Source organism: Amblyraja radiata, chromosome 43 (assembly GCF_010909765.2).
Source record: "Amblyraja radiata isolate CabotCenter1 chromosome 43, sAmbRad1.1.pri, whole genome shotgun sequence".
Classification (NCBI taxonomy): domain Eukaryota; kingdom Metazoa; phylum Chordata; class Chondrichthyes; order Rajiformes; family Rajidae; genus Amblyraja; species Amblyraja radiata.
Genome location: NC_045998.1, coordinates 8,497,993 through 8,515,867, shown reverse-complemented (window position 1 = coordinate 8,515,867; position 17,875 = coordinate 8,497,993). Strand labels below are relative to the sequence as shown.

General features: G+C 50.1%; 1 protein-coding gene across 1 annotated transcript; it reads right to left on the bottom strand.

Annotated features, from left to right (window-relative positions):
* Nucleotides 1–16,937: 16,937 nt before the first annotated feature.
* LOC116968019 (lysophosphatidic acid receptor 4-like) lies at nt 16,938–17,869 on the bottom strand. The gene has a single exon (XM_033014652.1). The coding sequence runs from the start codon at nt 17,750–17,752 to the stop codon at nt 16,943–16,945; it is 810 nt and encodes a 269-aa protein (XP_032870543.1). The 5' UTR covers nt 17,753–17,869; the 3' UTR covers nt 16,938–16,942.
* Between the last annotated feature and the right edge of the window lie 6 nt (nt 17,870–17,875).

Here is a 17,875-nt window from a genome sequence, read left to right as displayed (position 1 = left end):
CATATGAAAGTCCTGCCATCCCAGGAATCAGTCTGGTGAACCTTCTCTGTACCCCCTCTATGGCAGGCTTGCAGGTTAATTAAAACATGCAGACTTGTAGGTCTAAGTTCTCCTCCAGACTTGTAGGTTAATTGGCTTAGATTAAAATGTAAATTGTCCCAAATGTGTGCAGCACTTAATACCCTCCCAGTCACATTTAATACCCTCTCTGCCCACATGTAATACCCACCTTGTCGCATTTATTACCTTCCAGCTTTTTGTATCTATCTTCGGTGTAAACCAGCATCAGCAGTTCCTTCCTACACAGCAAAGTGGTGGCTGTGGGGGTTTTTTGGGAGGGGGACAGAACGTACACCTCTCTCCCCCTCCCTCCAGTGGCGGACTGGCCAGGGTATCAGCTTGCCCGATGGCAAGTGGGCCCCTATATCAAGTGGCCCCCTATATCAAGTGGGCCCCCTATATCAAGTGGGCCCCTATATCAAGTGGGCCTCTATATCAAGTTGGACCCCTGATGAAGTGGGCCCCTATATCAAGTGGGCCCCTGAATCAAGTGGGCCCCTATATCAAGTGGGCCCTCTATATCAAGTGGGCCCCTATATCAAGTGGGCCCCCTATATCAAGTGGACCCCTGATCAAGTGGGCCCCTATATCAAGTGGACCCCTGATGAAGTGGGCCCCTATATCAAGTGGCCCCTATATCAAGTGGGCCCCTATATCAAGTTGGACCCCTGATGAAGTGGGCCCCTATATCAAGTGGGCCCCTGATGAAGTGGGCCCTCTATATCAAGTGGGCCCCTATATCAAGTGGGCCCCCTATATCAAGTGGGCCCCTATATCAAGTGGACCCCTATATCAAGTGGACCCCTATATCAAGTGGGCCCCTATATCAAGTAGCCCCCTATATCAAGTGGGCCCCCATATCAAGTGGGCCCCTGATGAAGTGGCCCCCTATATCAAATGGGCCCCTGATGAAGTGGGCCTCTATATCAAGTGGGCCCCCTATATCAAGTGGGCCCTATATCAAGTGGGCCCCTGATGAAGTGAGCCCCCTTTGTCGCCTGGCAACCAATATTTTTAGACCCAGTCCGCCACTGCCTCCCTCCCTCTCCTCCTCACCCCCCCACCCCTGCTGAGTTACTCTAGCCTGCAGGTTAATTGGCTTGTTAAAAATGTACGTTGTCCTAATGTGTGTAGCCTTTAATACCCACCACACACGCATGTAATACTCTCCCTGTGGCAATAAACACCCTTCCCTGTGGTAATTAATACCCTCCCAGCCCACATTTAATAACCTCCCAGCATTTTGTGGTATCTTCAGTGTAAACCAGCATCAGCTGCTCCTTCCGACACTTCACAGTAGCGGCTGTGGGCTGATGAGACAGGTGTGGGAGGGGTGCGGGATTCGGGCTAAAGGAATCAAGGGATATGGGGTAAAAGCAGGAACGGGGTACTGATTGGGGATGATCAGCCATGATCATATTGAATGTCGGTGCAGGCAGAAGGGCCGAATGGCCTACTCCTGCAACTATTTTCCATGTTTCTATGTCCCCCTCCCTCCCTCTCTCTCTCCTTCCCTGTTTGCTGAGTTTCTCCAGCGCTGCTTGTGTTTGTGCCCTTTTTATCCAGTAAGCAACAATTTATTTTATATTAAAATTTACCACATTAACTTTTGAAAAAAGTTTCAGCATAATCAAGGGCACAAGGTTGTCCATCTCACAAACTCAGCGTCAGTTATTTGGCCAGGACATAAAAACCGCGCGTGTGTGTGTGTGTGTTCTTGTGGTTGATAACAGCGGCCTTCTCTCCACATCTCCCCTCTTCTCCCTCACTCCCTCTCACCCCCCTCCCTCTCACTCCCCTCTCTCTCCCCTCCCTCCCTCTCTCCCTATCTCTCTCCCTCTCCCCTCCTCACTCCCTCTCTCCCGTCCTCACTCCCTCTCTCCTCCCCTCCCTCTCACTCCCTCCCTCCCTCTCACCCCCCTCCCTCTCTACCCCCTCGCTCCCTCTCTCCCCCCTCCCTCGCTCTCACCACCCCTCTCTCTCACCCCATCACTCCCTCTCTCCCCTCTCTTCCCCCTCCCTCCCCTCCTGACTCCCTCTCAACCCCCGTCCCTCTCACCCCCCGTCCCTCTCACCCCCCTCCCTCTCTTCCCCGCCCATTCATCCCCTCCCTCTCTTTCTCCCCTCCCCCTCCCCCTCCCCGCTGAGTTACTCCAGCGTCGTGTGTGTTCTCTTTATTTCCTCCAGTAAGCGACGATTTATTTTGTATTATAAAGCCCGATGTACACCATTGACTTTTGTAAAAAAGCTTTGGCATAATTAAGAAAAAGCGTTGCATTCTGTGTCGCAGAATCGCCTCTGCCACACGACACACGAGCATGTCTGTCTCACAAACGTTGGCCAGGTCAGAAAAACCTGGCGTGTGTGTGTGAGTTTGTGTGTGTGTGAGCTTGTGTGTGTGTGAGGTTGTGTGTGTGTTTGTGTGCTCTTGTGGTTGCTAACAGCAGCCTGCTCTTGCAGCAAGCGAGAAAACCGGGGGGGGGGGGGGTGCGGCGAGGCAGAGAGTACATGCTTGCTTTCGCTGGGCTTGGCTTTGCTTTTGCACCTTGGCCCCGGCGAGATAACCGCATCCCACGCCCACACACCCAGCTCCAAAACTCCGCTTCACCCACGGTGACGCAGGCATATATCCTCGCTCGGAAAATCACCCCTCCGCAGATGCTGCCTGACCCGCCCCAGGCTCCTCCAGCGAGCGTTTTTTTCACTTCACGCTTTTGTAGCTTGCACAGCGCCGACAATATCTGCAGTATCTCCTTTAGTGCAAGCTGCTAAAAACGCTCGCTTCTCAGCGGTCAGCCACCTTCAGTTCACGAGTGCGTAGGAAGGAATTGCAGGTGCTGGTTTGCACCGAAGATAGACACAAAATTGTCAATTAGGTCATAAGTGATAAGAGCTCTTATCTCTAAACTAAACTAAACTCAAATAAGTTCACAGCTGATAAGATCAGAATTAGGCCACTCGGCCCATCAAGTCTACTCTGCCGTTCAATCATGGCTGATCTATCTCTCCCTTCTAACCCCATTCTCCTGCCTCCTCCCCATAACCCCTGACACCCGTACTAATCAATAATCTATCTATCCGCCCTAAAACTACCTACTGAGTTTGTGGCAAAGAATTCCACGGATTCTCCACCCTCTGACTAAAGAAATTCCTCCTCATCTCCTTCCCGAAGGAATGTCCTTTAATTCTGAGGATATAGATCAAGAATCTATCAATCTCTGCCGTAAAACGATCTCATTTCGCTGTGCAATCTACTCGGAGAACACCCACTTTGCAAAGAGGTTTTGTTTAGAGATATACGGCACGGAAACAGGCCATTCGGCCCACCGAGTCTGCGCTGACCAGCGATCCCCGCACATTGGCGCTATCCCACACACACAAGTGGACAATTTACAAACTCCCTGGCGCTGTGCGGCAGCAATTCTACATAAATAAAAATAAATAAAGTTCTATTGTATCGTATCCATCTATCACTCACTACGATTTGTCTTGCCCCTCCTCCCTTCTAGCTCATGCCCTCCCCGCCCATCGCAAATCAGGGTCCCGACCGGAAACGCCACCCATCCATGTTCTCCAGAGATGCTGCCAGACCCGCTGAGTTACTCCTGTGCTTTGTCTGTTTTCTTTTGTAAGCCGGCACCTGCAGTTCCTTGTGCCCCCACCCACGAGGTCAGTATCGCACTCGAGTTCGACCAGTTGCCCTGACCGCCAAATCCAAAGAGCCTCACACCGACTGAGTCAGAGGTTTTCACTGCGCGGAGACAAGCCCTTCGGCCCACCCCCTCCATGCAAGCCCACCTACACTAACCCAGACGACCGCACTTGGTCCATAATCTCGTCCACCTCAAGTGCTAACCCAGTACCCTGTGCGTAGGGGAGAGGGTAGAGCTGAAAGGGCCTGTCCCACGAGCATGCGACCAAACTGGAAGATGTCCTGGTTGGGTTGCTCCTGGGCCTGGCCACGCTGGCCATCCTCGAGTCAGGTGGAAGAGGACTCTGTCCGAGCTGGCTGCCTGCCCCTTTTCTGGGGTTATGTCTGCGCCAGTGTGGCACTAGAGAGGAACTACGCACTGTCCACGGGCACCCTGGGGGGTTTCCAGGACCGCTGGGCACCACGGGGGGTGGAATACATCCTTAATAAGGATGGGGAGATAGTTGTTAATGGTATATTTGATATTGAAGAGTTTGACTTGTATTATGATGGCTGGTTTTGTTTTCCATTATTTAATATTGTAAACGGTATTGTAAATAATTGAATATATCTAATTTTGAGAGAAAAAAAAGTGGTTACTCAGTCACTCATAGTACAGCACAGGAAGAGGCCCTTCGGCCCACAATGTCTGTGCCGAACATGATGCCAAGTTAAACCAATCTCCTCAGCCTGCACGTGATCCATATCCCTCCATTCCCTGCATATCCATGTGCCTGTGTAAAAGCCTCTTAAACGCCACTATCGTATCTGCCTCCCCCACCACCCCTGCCTGCCAGTTCCAGGCACCCACTAACCTGTGTGCGGAAAAAAATTGCCCCACACCCCTCCTTTAAACTTTGCCCCTCTCACCTTAAAGCTGTGCCTTCTAGTCTTTGATATTCCCACCCTGGGGAAGAAAGTTTCTGACTGTCGACCCCAGGGCTGGGGAACCTTTTCATGTTGGAATGCTGCATTAAATTAGCTGTAATCTAATAAGGCCACATCCAAGAAACTTCAATGAGATATACTCCAAAATGTACTTTATTTTTTTTTAATCTAACTATTATGTACTAACTTCAAGAAAATGAAAAACGTTTGTTAATTCTAACGTTAACTAACATTTTAATGACTAAAGGGCCTGTCCCACCAGCATGCGACTGCATGCGTCTAGCGCGACCAAACGTGGTCGGTTGAGGCGTACGGCCTCGCGGGGCCGGTCCCACTTCGGTCGGCGGAGGCGTATGGAGTTGTGCGGGGCTGGTCCCGACATCGCGCGGGGCTCCGAAAATCTTGCACTGCCGAAACTCCCGCGCGACAACGGCCTGTCGGCCCGCAGCCGCATTGAGGCCGTACGCAGCGCCTCGACGGCGTATGCCTAGCGCGTGGCGTTGCGCGATGACGTCACCGCCCGGCGTGCCGCTGCGCGTTGACGTCACCGCCCGACGCCGTGCGACGTCCAAATTCAGTCGGCCCGCCTTCTGCCCAGCTGATTGGTGAGTATGATGTCGGGACCAGCCCCGCACAACTCCTATATACACCTCCGTGGTTCGAAGTGGGACCGGCCCCGCGAGGCCGTAAGCCTCAGGCCACCACGTTTGGTCGCGCTAGACACATGCAATCGCATGCTGGTGGGACATGCCCTTAAGTTGTGACTGCTTTCTGGAGTCTAGAGTCGCAATAGAACTAAATCATGAGCATAACAGGTGTTAAAATAGCCCTCATGACTTACTAATGTTTTAATTGTGGCCGCCAGTCAGGGAGGATTATTCCGTTGAATCATCTTTTACCCTTTGGTATTTTAAATACGTTTATTTTAAGATTAAAATAAAAATAATAAAAGAGGAACAAAAACATATTAATAAAAATGATAGGATTTGTTCCACAAAATTTGGATTCACTGAAAAAGCCGTACTTAATGGCCTAGAAGGCCGCAGGTTCCCCACCCCTGGTCCACCCGATCATAATTTATAGGTCTCCCATCAACCTTCGACGTTCCAGAGAAAACAATCCCAAGTCTGTCCAACCTCTCCCTGTAGCTGAATCCCTCTGATCCAGGCATCCTTCTGGTGAACCTCCTCAGCACCCTCACCAAAGCCACATTCCAGGCCCCCTCTGTGTATAAAGACCATGCAGAACAGACCCTCCTTGTAAAAAGAACAGGTTATAAGAAAGGACACAAAGTGCTGGAGTAACTCAGCGGCTCAGGCAGCATATCTGGAGAACATAGAAACATAGAAAATAGATGCACGAGTAGGCCATTCGGCCCTTCGAGCCTGCATCGCCATTCAATATGATCATGGCTGATCATCCAACTCAGTATCCTGTACCTGCCTTCTCTCCATACCCCCTGATCTCTGTAGCCACAAGGGTCATATCTAACTCCCTCATAAATATAGCCAATGAACTGGCCTCAACTACCTTCTGTGGCAGAGAATTCCAGATATTTACCACTCTCTGTGTGAAAAATGTTTATCTCATCTCAGTCCTAAAGGATTTCCACTTTATCCTTAAACTGTGACCCCTTGTCCTGGACTTCCCCAACATCGGGAACAATCTTCCTGCATCTAGCCTGTCCAACCCCTGAAGAATTTTGTAAGTTTCTATAAGATCCCCCCTCAATCTTCTAAATTCTAGGGAGTACAAGCCGAGTCTATCTAGCTTGTACTCGCTACGTGGAACGTGGAATAGGTGACGTTTAGTTTCAGGACCCTTCTTCAGACTCCTTCAAGCGTACGGGACTAGATTGGATAGTCATGGAAGGCCAAGGCAGCACGGTGGCGCAGGGGTAGTGTTGCTGCCTTACACAAGCGCTGGAGACCCGGGTTCGATCCTGACTACCGGTGCTGTCCGTACGGAGTTTGTACGTTCTCCCCGTGACTGGTGTGCATTTTCACTGAGAGCTTCGGTTTCCTCCCACACTCCAAAGACGTACAGGTTTGTAGGTTAATTGGTTAGGTATAAATGTAAAAAATGTCCATACTGTGTGTGGGATGGTGTTAGTGTGCGGGGATCGCAGTTCATAGAAACATAGAAAATAGGTTCAGGAGGAGGCCATTCGGCCCTTCGAGCCAGCACCGCCATTCACTGTGATCATGGCTGATCGTCCCCTATCAATAACCCGTGCCTGCCTTCTCCCCATATTCAGATTCAGATTCAGAAAACTTTATTGTCTGTCGCAACAGAAAATCCTCTTTGACGTGGCTCCATATACAAACATACGGGAGCAGCGCGCCGCGAGTCGCTCACAGAGTAACGCCCCTCCCCTTGGGTTGTCAGCAGCGATACAATAATAAAGAACACACATATCCCTTGATTCCACTAGCCCCTCGAGCTCTATCTAACTCTCTCTTAAATCCATCCAGTGATTTGGCCTCCACTGCCCTCTGTGGCAGGGAATTCCATAAATTCACAACTCAGGGTGAAAAAGTTTTTTCTCACCTCAGTCTTAAATGACCCCTTTATTCTAAGACTGTGTGGCCCCTGGTTCTGGACTCGCCCAACATTGGGAACATTTTTCCTGCATCTAGCTTGTCCAGTCCTTTTATAATTTTATATGTTTCTATAAGAACCCCCTCATCCTTCTAAACTCCAGTGAATACAAGCCTAGTCTTTTCAATCTTTCCTCGTATGACAGTCCCGCCATCCCAGGGATCAATCTCGTGAACCTACACTGCACTGCCTCAATCACAAGGATGTCCTTCCTCAAATTAGGAGACCAAAACTGTACACAATACTCCAGATGTGGTCTCACCAGAGCCCTATACAACTGCAGAAGAACATCTTTACTCCTATACTGAAATCCTCTTGTTATGAAGGCCAACATTCCATTAGCTTTCTTCACTGCCTGCTGTACCTGCACGCCAACTTTCAGTGACCGGTGTACAAGGACACCCAGGTCTCGCTGTAGCTCCCCTTACCTAACCTAACCCCATTGAGATAATAATCTGCCCCCTAAGATAATAATCTGCCCCCTGTTCGACGCGGACTCAGTGGGCCGAAGGGCCTGTTTCCTCACTGTATCTGTAAACCAAACTAGAGTTTGGCCAAAGGGCCTGTTTCTGCACTGTAGATAATTCTGTGACCTGCTACAGGAAATGCAGAAGGGAAGTGAGGGAGGAAATGAGTGAAATACGACCGACAGAAAACGGAAGGGGGATCCAAAAGTCTTCATCTGGCACCTAAACAGGATGCAGGTTGTGGGAGAGGTCAGAAGCCAAAAGGGGAAGGCCACAAAATCATACGGTCAAGTGATAGGAGTAGAATTAGGCCATTCGGCCCATCCAGTCTACTCCGCCATTCAATTATGGTTGATCTATCTCTCCCCCCTAACCTCATTCTCCTGCCTTCTCCCCATTACCTCTGACACCCGCACTAATCAAGAATCTATCTCTGCCTTAAAAATATCCACTGACTTGGCCTCCACAGTCTTCTGTGACACAGAATGACCATCCTCTGACTGAAGATATTTCTCCTCATTTCCTTCCTAAAAGAAGGTCCTTTATTTCTGAGGCTACGACCTCTAGTCCTAAACTCTCCCACTAGTGGAAACATCCTCTCCACATCCACCCTATCCAAGCCTTTCACTATCATGTATGTGTTAATGAGGTCCCCCTTCATTCTTCTAAACTCCAGCGAGTACAGGCCCAGTGCCGTCAAACGCTCATCATAGGTTAACCTACTCATTTCTGGGATCATTCTTGTAAACCTCCTCTGGACCCTCTCCAGAGCCAGCACATCCTTCCTCAGGTATGGTGCCCAAAATTGCTCACAATACTCCAAATGCGGCCTGACCGGCGCCTTATAGTGCCTCAGCATTACATCCCGCTGAGTTACTCCAGCATTTTGTGTCGCCGACAGCATTACAATATAAATCCATGTTTTTGTATGCAGGCCCTCTTGAAATAAATGCTGACTTTACGATTGCTTTCTTTCCCATCGATTCGACTTGCAGATTAACCTTTTGGGAATCCTGCGCCAGCACTCCCAAGTCCCTTTGCACCTCCGAGTTCTGGATTCTCTTCCCAGGCAAGGCAAGGGAAAGGGTCAAGGGGGAGGCAGGGTCAAGGAAGGGGACATTAGTTCAGCCTTCGGATGGATCGATGGAGTTAGAGATAGGAGATAGAAACATAGACAATAGGTGCAGTAGGCCATCCGGCCCTTCGAGCCAGCACCGCCATTCAATATGATCAAGGCTGATCATCCCCAATCAGTACCCCGTTCCTGCTTTTTCCCCATATCCCTTGATTCCGTTAGCCCTAAGAGCTAAATCTAACTCTCTCTTGAAAGCATCCAGTGAATTGGCCTCCACTGCCTTCTGAAGCACAGATTTCCACAGATTCACAACTCTCTGGGTGAAGAAGTTTTTCATCATCTCAGTCCTAAATGGCCGACCCCTTATTCTTAAACTGTGTGTGACCCCTGGTTCTGGACTCCCCCAACATGGGGAACATGTTTCCTGCATCTAGCCTGTCCAACTCCTTAAGAATTATATGTTTCTATAATGTCCCCTCTTATCCTTCTAAATTCCAGTGAATCAAAGCCCGGTCGACCCATTCTTTCGTCATATGTCAGTCCCGCCATCCCGGGAATTAACCTGGTGAACTTATGCTGCGCTCCCTCAATAGCAAGAATGTCCTTCCTCAAATTAGGCGATCAAAACTGCACACAATACTCCAGTTGTCTCACCAGGGCCCTGTACAACTGCAGTAGGACCTCCTTGCTTCTTCAAGGAAAATGGTAGCAAGACCATGATCAATCTCCTGGGCCAGATGAGTTGGAACTGAGGTGGGACAGTCATAAAGTGATGGAGAATGATCAAATTCATCAGAAAATGTAGTTTACAACACATTTTGAGTATAGGAGCAGGGAGGTTCTACTGCAGTTGTACAGGGTCTTGGTGAGACCACACCTGGAGTATTGCGTACAGTTTTGGTCTCCTAATCTGAGGAAAGAAATTCTTGCCATAGAGGGCTGATTCCTGGGATGTCAGGACTTTCATATGAAGAAAGACTGGATAGACTCGGCTTGTACTCGCTAGAATTTAGAAGCTTGAGGGGGGATCTTATAGAAACTTACAAAATTCTTAAGGGGTTGGACAGGCTAGATGCAGGAAGATTGTTCCCGATGTTGGGGAAGTCCAGAACAAGGGGTCACAGTTTAAGGATAAGGGGGAAAAGTTTTAGGACCGAGATGAGAAAAACATTTTTCACACAGAGAATGGTGAATCTGGGAATTCTCTGCCACAGAACTTCTCTCCATACCCCCTGATCCCTTTAGCCACAAGGGCCACATCTGACTCCCTCTTAAATATAGCCAATGAACTGGCCTCAACTACCTTCTGTGGCAGAGAATTCCACAGATTCACCACTCTCTGTGTGAAAAATGTTTTTCTCATCTCGGTCATAAAATACTTCCCTCTTATCCTTAAACTGTGTGACCCCTTGTTCTGGACTTCCCAACATCAGGAACAATCTTCTTGCATCTAGCCAGTCCAACCCCTTAAGAGTTTTGTAAGTTTCTATAAGATCCCCCCTCAATCTTCTAAATTCTAGCGAGTACAAGCCGAGTCTATCTAGTCTTACTTCATATGAAAGTAATAGGCCACTATCAAAGACTAGGGGGCATAGGTTTAAGGTGAGAGGGGCACCGTTTAAAGTTTTAAAGATGTCTTACAAAGGGTGCCTGGAACGCGCTGCCAGGGGAGGTGGTGGAGGAGGCAGATTGTGGTGTTTAAGAGGCTTTTGGACGGGCACTGTGGCGCAGCCCCTGTCCCACTTAGGAAACCTGAACGGAAACCTCTGGAGACTTTGCGCCCCACACAAGGTTTCCGTGCGGTTCCCGGAGGTTGCAGGTAGTGGAAGCAGGTAGGGAGACTGACAAAAACCTCCGGGAACCGCACGGAAACCTCGGGTGGGGCGCAAAGTCTCCAGAGGTTTCCGTTCAGGTTTCCTAAGTGGGACAGTTCGTGTGTGGGGAGGATCGCTGTTCGGCGCGGACTCGGAGGGCCGTGGGGCTCGTTTCCGCACTGTATCTGTGGACTAAACTAAAGACATGGATATGCAGTGAATGGGTGCAGGCTGATCCACACATCAGTTAAACTTGGCAGACATTGTGGGCTGGCGGCCTCTTCCTGTGATGTACGGAGAATTGATGGTGTTATTGAGAGTGATGAGGGTAATCAGGCTTTGGAATGATACCAATCGGCTGATAACTTGGGTGGAGCACTGCTGGTCTGAAATGAATTGCGATAAGTGGCAACACAATTAGATGGAGCGATAAAGTAGGCATACATTCCGCTTGCCTTCATAGAAACATAGAAAATAGGTGCAGGAGTAGGCCATGCGGCCCTGCACCGCCATTCAATATGATCATGGCTGATCATCCAACTCGGTATCCTGTACCTGCCTTCTCTCCATACCCCCTGATCCCTTTAGCCACAAGGGCCACATCTAACTCCCTCTTAAATATAGCCAATGAACTGGCCTCAACTACCTTCTGTGGCAGAGAATTCCACAGATTCACCACTCTGTGTGAAAAATGTTTTTCTCATCTCGGTCCTAAAAGACTTCCCCCTTATCCTTAACCTGTGACCCCTTGTCCTGGACTTCCCCAACATCGGGAACAATCTTCCTGCATCTAGCCTGTCTAACCCCTTAAGAGTTTTGTACGTTTCTATAAGATCCCCCCTCAAACTTCTAAATTCTAGCGAGTACAAGCCGAGTCTATCCAGTCTTTCTTCATATGAAAGTCCTGCCATCCCAGGAATCAGTCTGGTGAACCTTCTCTGTACTCCCTCTATGGCAAGAATGTCTTTCCTCAGATTTGGAGACCAAAACTGGACGCAATACTCCAGGTGAATGGCGGTGCAGACTCGAAGGGCCGAATGGCCTATTCCTGCACCTATTTTCTATGTTTCTATGACAGACAGAACCTTTTTCCCATGGAGAAAATGACCAAAGACACAAGGACATAGCTTTAAGGTGAGATGGGGGAGTTTAAAAGGGGTGTGCGGCAACAAGTTTTCAAGTGCCTGGAACGCGCTGCCAGGGGTGGTGGAGGAGGAGGGAGATTTCTGAGGATTTCGCCAGCACTCGAGGGCCTGATCTATAGGGCGCGGTTGAGCAGGCTGGGTCTCTATTCCGTGGAGCGCAGGAGGATGAGGGGTGATCTTATAGAGGTGTATTAAATTATGAGTGGAATAGTTTGGGTGAAGTCTTTTACCCAGCGTAGGGTCATCAAGAACCAAAGGGCATAGGTTTAATATGAGAAGGGGAAAGATTTAATATGGGAACTCCCCTGTCCCACTTAGGAAACCTGAACGGAAACCTCTGGAGACTTTGCGCCCCACCCAAGGTTTCCGTGCGGTTCCCGGAGGTTGCAGTTGGTTGCCGGAGGTTGCAGGTAGTGGAAGCAAGTAGGGAGACTGACAAAACCCTCCGGGAACCGCACGGAAACCTTGGGTGGGGCGCAAAGTCTCCAGAGGTTTCCGTTCAGGTTTCCTAAGTGGGACTTTTTCGCACACAGACACGTGGATATGTGGATCGTTTTAAAATCTGTTATCTCTGGACTTTAATGTTACATCGTAGAAACAGGCCCTTCGGCCCACTGAGTCAGTGCCGACCAGCGATCAACACGTACACTGACACAATCTTACAAACACTAGGGACAATTTACCATTTACCAAAGCCGATTAATCAACAAACCTGTACATCTTTGGAGTGTGGGAGGAAACTGAGGACTGGATCCTCCAGTGCTCCTACTCAGCGGCTGTGGAAAGCATCTTGTCCGGAAATATTACAATCTGGTTTGGGAATCGCTCTGCCCAGGACAAGAAGGCTCTGCAGAGAATAGTGCGTTTGGCCGAACGCACTATGGGAACTTCACTCGCCCCCCTGCAGGAACTATACATCAGGAGGTGCAACTCCAGAGCCAATAAGATCATGGGAGACCCCTTCCACCCCTGCAACGGACTGTTCCAGCTGCTACGGTCAGGCAAACGCCTCCGTTGCCATGCTGTGAGAATGGAGAGGTTGAGAAGGAGTTTCTTCCCAGAGGCCATTAGGACGGTAAACTCCTATCTCACCAGGGACTAACTTTACTGAACCACTCTACTGCTTTTTTTTTTTAATTGCTGTTTTTTTCCCTTTTTCCTTCCGCCTACAATATTTAATATGTAAAAGAATATGTGATTCTGTTCCATTCTCTTTGCAGTTTGTTTGGTTGTTTGTTTGTTTGTCTTTTTGCACAAAGTCCGCAAGCATTGCCACTTTTCATTTCACTGCACATCTCGTATGTGTATGTGACGAATAAACTTGACTTGACTTGACTTGAGACTGGGTGAGTTTTCTCTGGGTGCTCCGGTTTCCTTGTACAGGTTTGTAGATCAATTGACTTCAGTAAAATTGTCCCCAGTGTGTAGGATAGAGCAAGTATACGGGTGATCTTTTAAATGCTGTGTTTGCTATTAAATGCTTTTATAGTACCTGCATCAAAGGCGGACAGGTGTGTACGTTAATTGGCTTAGGGTAAAAAGTGTAGATGTCCCTAGTATGTGTCGGATAGTGCGTGTAGACAGGGGGGAGTCATTGGTTGGCGCGGACTCGGTGGGCCGATGGGCCTGTTTCCCTTGCTGCATCTCCAAAGTCTAAAATATGTAGTCTTTATATCTAAAATATATGTAGGTACAGAGGGAGAGGTCAGAGAGGAAGGGGGAGGTGGTGTAGACAGTTAACGCAGGTAGGTGGGACCAGTGTAGGTGGGGCATGTTGGCTGTGGTGAGCAAGTTGGGCCTGTTTCCACACTGTGCGACACTATGACTTTGACAAGCGACCAAGATGCTGAGGTTCACCGCTGGATTCTGCCATTCCTCAGCGATCACCTCCCTTTCCCTGCTATTCCCTGTACCTCAGCAGGGAACACCTCGTCAGTTGTGGCCTCAGGAAGATCGGCATATCGACGGAGCATCGAGCAAGCTTTTTAATTCAAGCCATGGCCGCCACAGACTCGCAGTGGAGCACAACAATGTACAGCAATGGACAAAGAACGATTAACAAACCAACTCTCCTGCCCGCGCATGGTTTATAGGTTGGAAACAGCAGGTGGATCATCTCAAAGGTCAAAGTCTGTTCGCGTTCGTTCTTGAGCAGATTTCGTTCGGACAGGTGTTGCAAGGATCTTCAGTACAAGTATCCTTTCCAATGTGCAGTCTTCTTTGTTTTAGATTTTACAATTGATGTCCTTGTTCTCCAGGGATGGTGCCCGACCCGTTGAGTTACTCCAGCACATTGTGTCCTTTTTCGTGTCCATGGATACCCCATAGAACCTCGCGTAGACTTCCACAGAACCTCACATGGACTTCCTGAGAACCTCCCATGGACTTCTGTAGCACCTCCCCTGGACCACCTCAGATCCTCTTATGGAATTCCTTAATTAAAACCTCTCATGGACTTCCCCTAGAATCTCCCATGGGCTTCTGCAGAACCTCCTGCTGACTTTTGTAGAACCTCTTATGGACCTCCATTGAAACTCCCATGGTCTACCTTAGAAACTGCATTAGATTTCAATAGAACGTCCTATGGACTTCCACAGAACCTCTCATGGACTTCCCCTAGAAGCTCCCAAGGTCTTCCTTAGATTTAACCTTTTACGGACTTCCATAGAAGCTCCCACGGACTTCCTCAGAACCCTCGTGGAATTCCATCGGACGTGTCATGGACTTCCCTAGTACCTCACATCGACTTCCATAGAACCTCTTGTGGACTTCCATAGAACTTCCCATAGACTTCCTTGGGACCTCCATGAACTTCCATAGGTCTCATGGACTTCCTTAGTTTAGTTTAGAGATACAGCATTGGAAACAGGCCCTTCGGGCCACAGAGTCCACGCCGACCAACGAACCCCGTACATTAACACTATCCTACACACACTCGGGACAATTTTTACATTTACCAAGCCAATTTATCTACATACCTGTACGTCTTTGGGGTGTGGGAGGAAACCGAAGATCTCTTGAGAAAACGGGGAGAACGTACGAACTCCGTACAGACAGCACCCATAGTCGGGATCGAACCCGGGTCTCCGCAGTAAGGCAGGAACTCTACTGCTGTGCCACCGTGCAATCTCTCATGGACCTCTGTAGAACCTCCCATGGACTTTCAAAGAATCACTCATGGACATCCATAGGATGTCTCGGTCTTCCATAGAACCTCTAATGGACTTCAATACATCCTTCCATAGACTTACTTGAAGCCTCTAATGGACCTCCTTAGAACCTCACATGGACTTCCACAAGATGTCTCATGGGCCTCCATCGAAACGCCATGGACTTTCACAGAACCTCCCATGGACCTCTGTAGAACCTCGCATGGATTTCTAAGAAGGGGAAGCCCATGAGAGGATCTAAGAATGGGCTTCCCCTAGAAGGTCCAATGGTCTTCCTAGAACCTCTTACGGACACCCATTGGAAGGGTCACATGGACCTCTGGAGAACCTGTATGGACTTCCCATAGAACATCTCATGGACTTCTGTAGATCCTCCCATGGACTTTCCTCCTGACATGCATCTCACTCCGCTGCCATTGCAGTCCAGCCACCAGGAACTGCAGACACCGGTTTGCAAAGAGAGATGGATGCAAAGCGCTGGAGGAACCGAACGGGCCAGTCGGCATCCATGGCGAGCGCGGGCAGGCCACGTTTCAGGTCGGGGACCCTTCTTCAGACCCGTCGGGTGGGTCCGGCACTCAGCTGCCACCGGCAAAACGCTCAACCCTGTCCCCTCTATTAGACTTCCACAGAACATCTAATGGTTAGAAACTCTCATGGACTTCCATAGATCTCTCCCATAGACTTGATTGGAACATCTAATGGACTCCCATAGATCTCCCCCATATTCACTGGAACATCTAATGGACTTCCATAGATCTCCCCCATAGACTTCATTGGAACATCTAATGAACTTCGTTAGAACCTCTAAGGGTCACAGTTTAAGGATAAAGGGGGAAATCTTTTAGGACTGAGATGAGAAAAACATTTTTTTTCACACACAGAGAGTGGTGAATCTCTGGAATTCTCTGCCACAGAAGGTAGTTGAGGCCAGTTCATTGGCTATATTTAAGAGGGAGTTAGATGTGGCCCTTGTGGCGAAAGGGATCGGGGGGTATGGAGAGAAGGCAGGTACAGGATACTGAGTTGGATGATCAGCCATGATCATATTGAATGGCGGTGCAGGCTCGAAGGGCCGAATGGCCTACTCCTGCACCTATTTTCTATGTTTCTATGTCTATGTTTCTATAGAACCTCTCATGGACTTCAATAGGATGTCCCGTGCGCTTCCATAGAACCTCCACGGAACTTCCCATGGACCTATGTAGAACCTTCCCTAGACTTCCTTGGAACCTCTTATAGACACCCTAAGGTTGTCACATGGACCTCAGTGATGCTGAATATCCCACGGTCTAGGCATAAGCTTAGGGGCGACAGACCGCGCCTTTACGGTTGCAGCTCCTAGACTGTGGAACAGCATCCCCCTTCCCATCAGAACTGCCCCCCCCCCCCCTCCATCGACTCCTTTAAGCCAAGACCAAAAACGTATCTATACTCCCAAGCCTTTCCTGACGTCCACTGAGCGAGGGCTATATGTATATTATGTATGTAGTTTGTTTGTCTATACTATTCTTATAACAAATGTAAAGCACTTTGGCCAACGAGAGTTGTTTTTTAAATGTGCTATATAAATAAATGTGACATGACTTGACTTGACTCAGTAGAACCACCTATAGACTTCCTTGGAACCTCCCATGAACTTCCATAGAACTTCTTGTGGACTTCCATAGGATGGAGGCGAAATGGAGGGATAGAAACATAGAAACATAGAAAATAGGTGCAGGAGTAGGCCATTCGGCCCTTCGAGCCTGCACCGCCATTCAATATGATCATGGCTGATCATCCAACTCAGTATCCTGTACCTGCCTTCTCTCCATTACCCCCTGATCCCTTTAGCCACAAGGGCCACATCTAACTCCCTCCCAATGAACTGGCCTCAACTACCTTCTGTGGCAGAGAGTTCCAGAGACTCACCACTCTCTGCGTGAAGTCTCTGGAGTGGGGTGGGATGGAGACCCTCCCCCCCCCCCCCCCCCCCCCCCCCCAACTACTCAACCCCCCTCTCCCTCACCACCACCATCCCCGGGGAGTTCAGTGGTTGCCCCTTGAGCGTTGTTGGGCATCGCTGCCCGTGTTGGTGATCAGCGCGTTCCTCAGCGCCCGGACGCCAGGGCTCTTCTGGAAAGTCTCGGTGGCGAAGTAGTAGCAGACGGGGTCTAGCACGGTGTTGAGGCAGGCCAGCGGCACAGCGGCGTGGTAGGCTCGGTCGAGGCCGAAGTCCTTCGTCGACGGCTCCACGAGCATCAGCAGGAGGACCATGTGGTAGGGCAGGAAGCAGAGGGCGAAGACGGCCAAAGTGACCGCCACCGTGTTGCGCACCCGGGGCCAGTCCTGCCGGGCGGCCGGGCTCCGGCGGACGGACCTGAGCAGCGCCAGAGAGCAGGCCAGCACGGTGGCCAGGGGTACCCCGCACCCCATCAATAGGGCGAAGGCCAGAGCGGCCGGGTTTGACACGTAGTTCGGCCGGTCCTTGAAGCAGTAGGTGGTGTTGGAGGTGTTGGCGTTTTGTTGACCTTCTAGCCCTTTGCCCAGCTTGAGGTACAGGTAGGGAGGCAGGCTGGCCCCCACCACCACCAGCCAGACCAGAGCACTGTACCAGGGGGCTCCCCTCCTCGCCCCACTCAGCCGGGACCTCATGGGGAAGCAGATAGCGGCGCAGCGGTCCAGGCTGATGCAGGCGAGGAAGAAGATGCTGGCGTACATGTTGACCAGGAAGACCATGCCGGAGATCTCGCAAGCCAGCCGCGGCGGCGCCTCTGGGTGCCAGGCGTCCGTGTAGAAGGCGACCCGGACGGGCAGCGAGGCGGCCAGCAGCAGGTCGGCGCAGGCCAGGTTCTTCATGTAGACCGTGGTGTGGGAGCGCACGGCCGCGCAGCGGAAGAAGAAGACGAGAGCCAGAGCGTTCAGGGGCAGACCCAGGGCTGAGGTCAGGCCGAAGGCGGTGGCGAACACAGAGTCACTCCA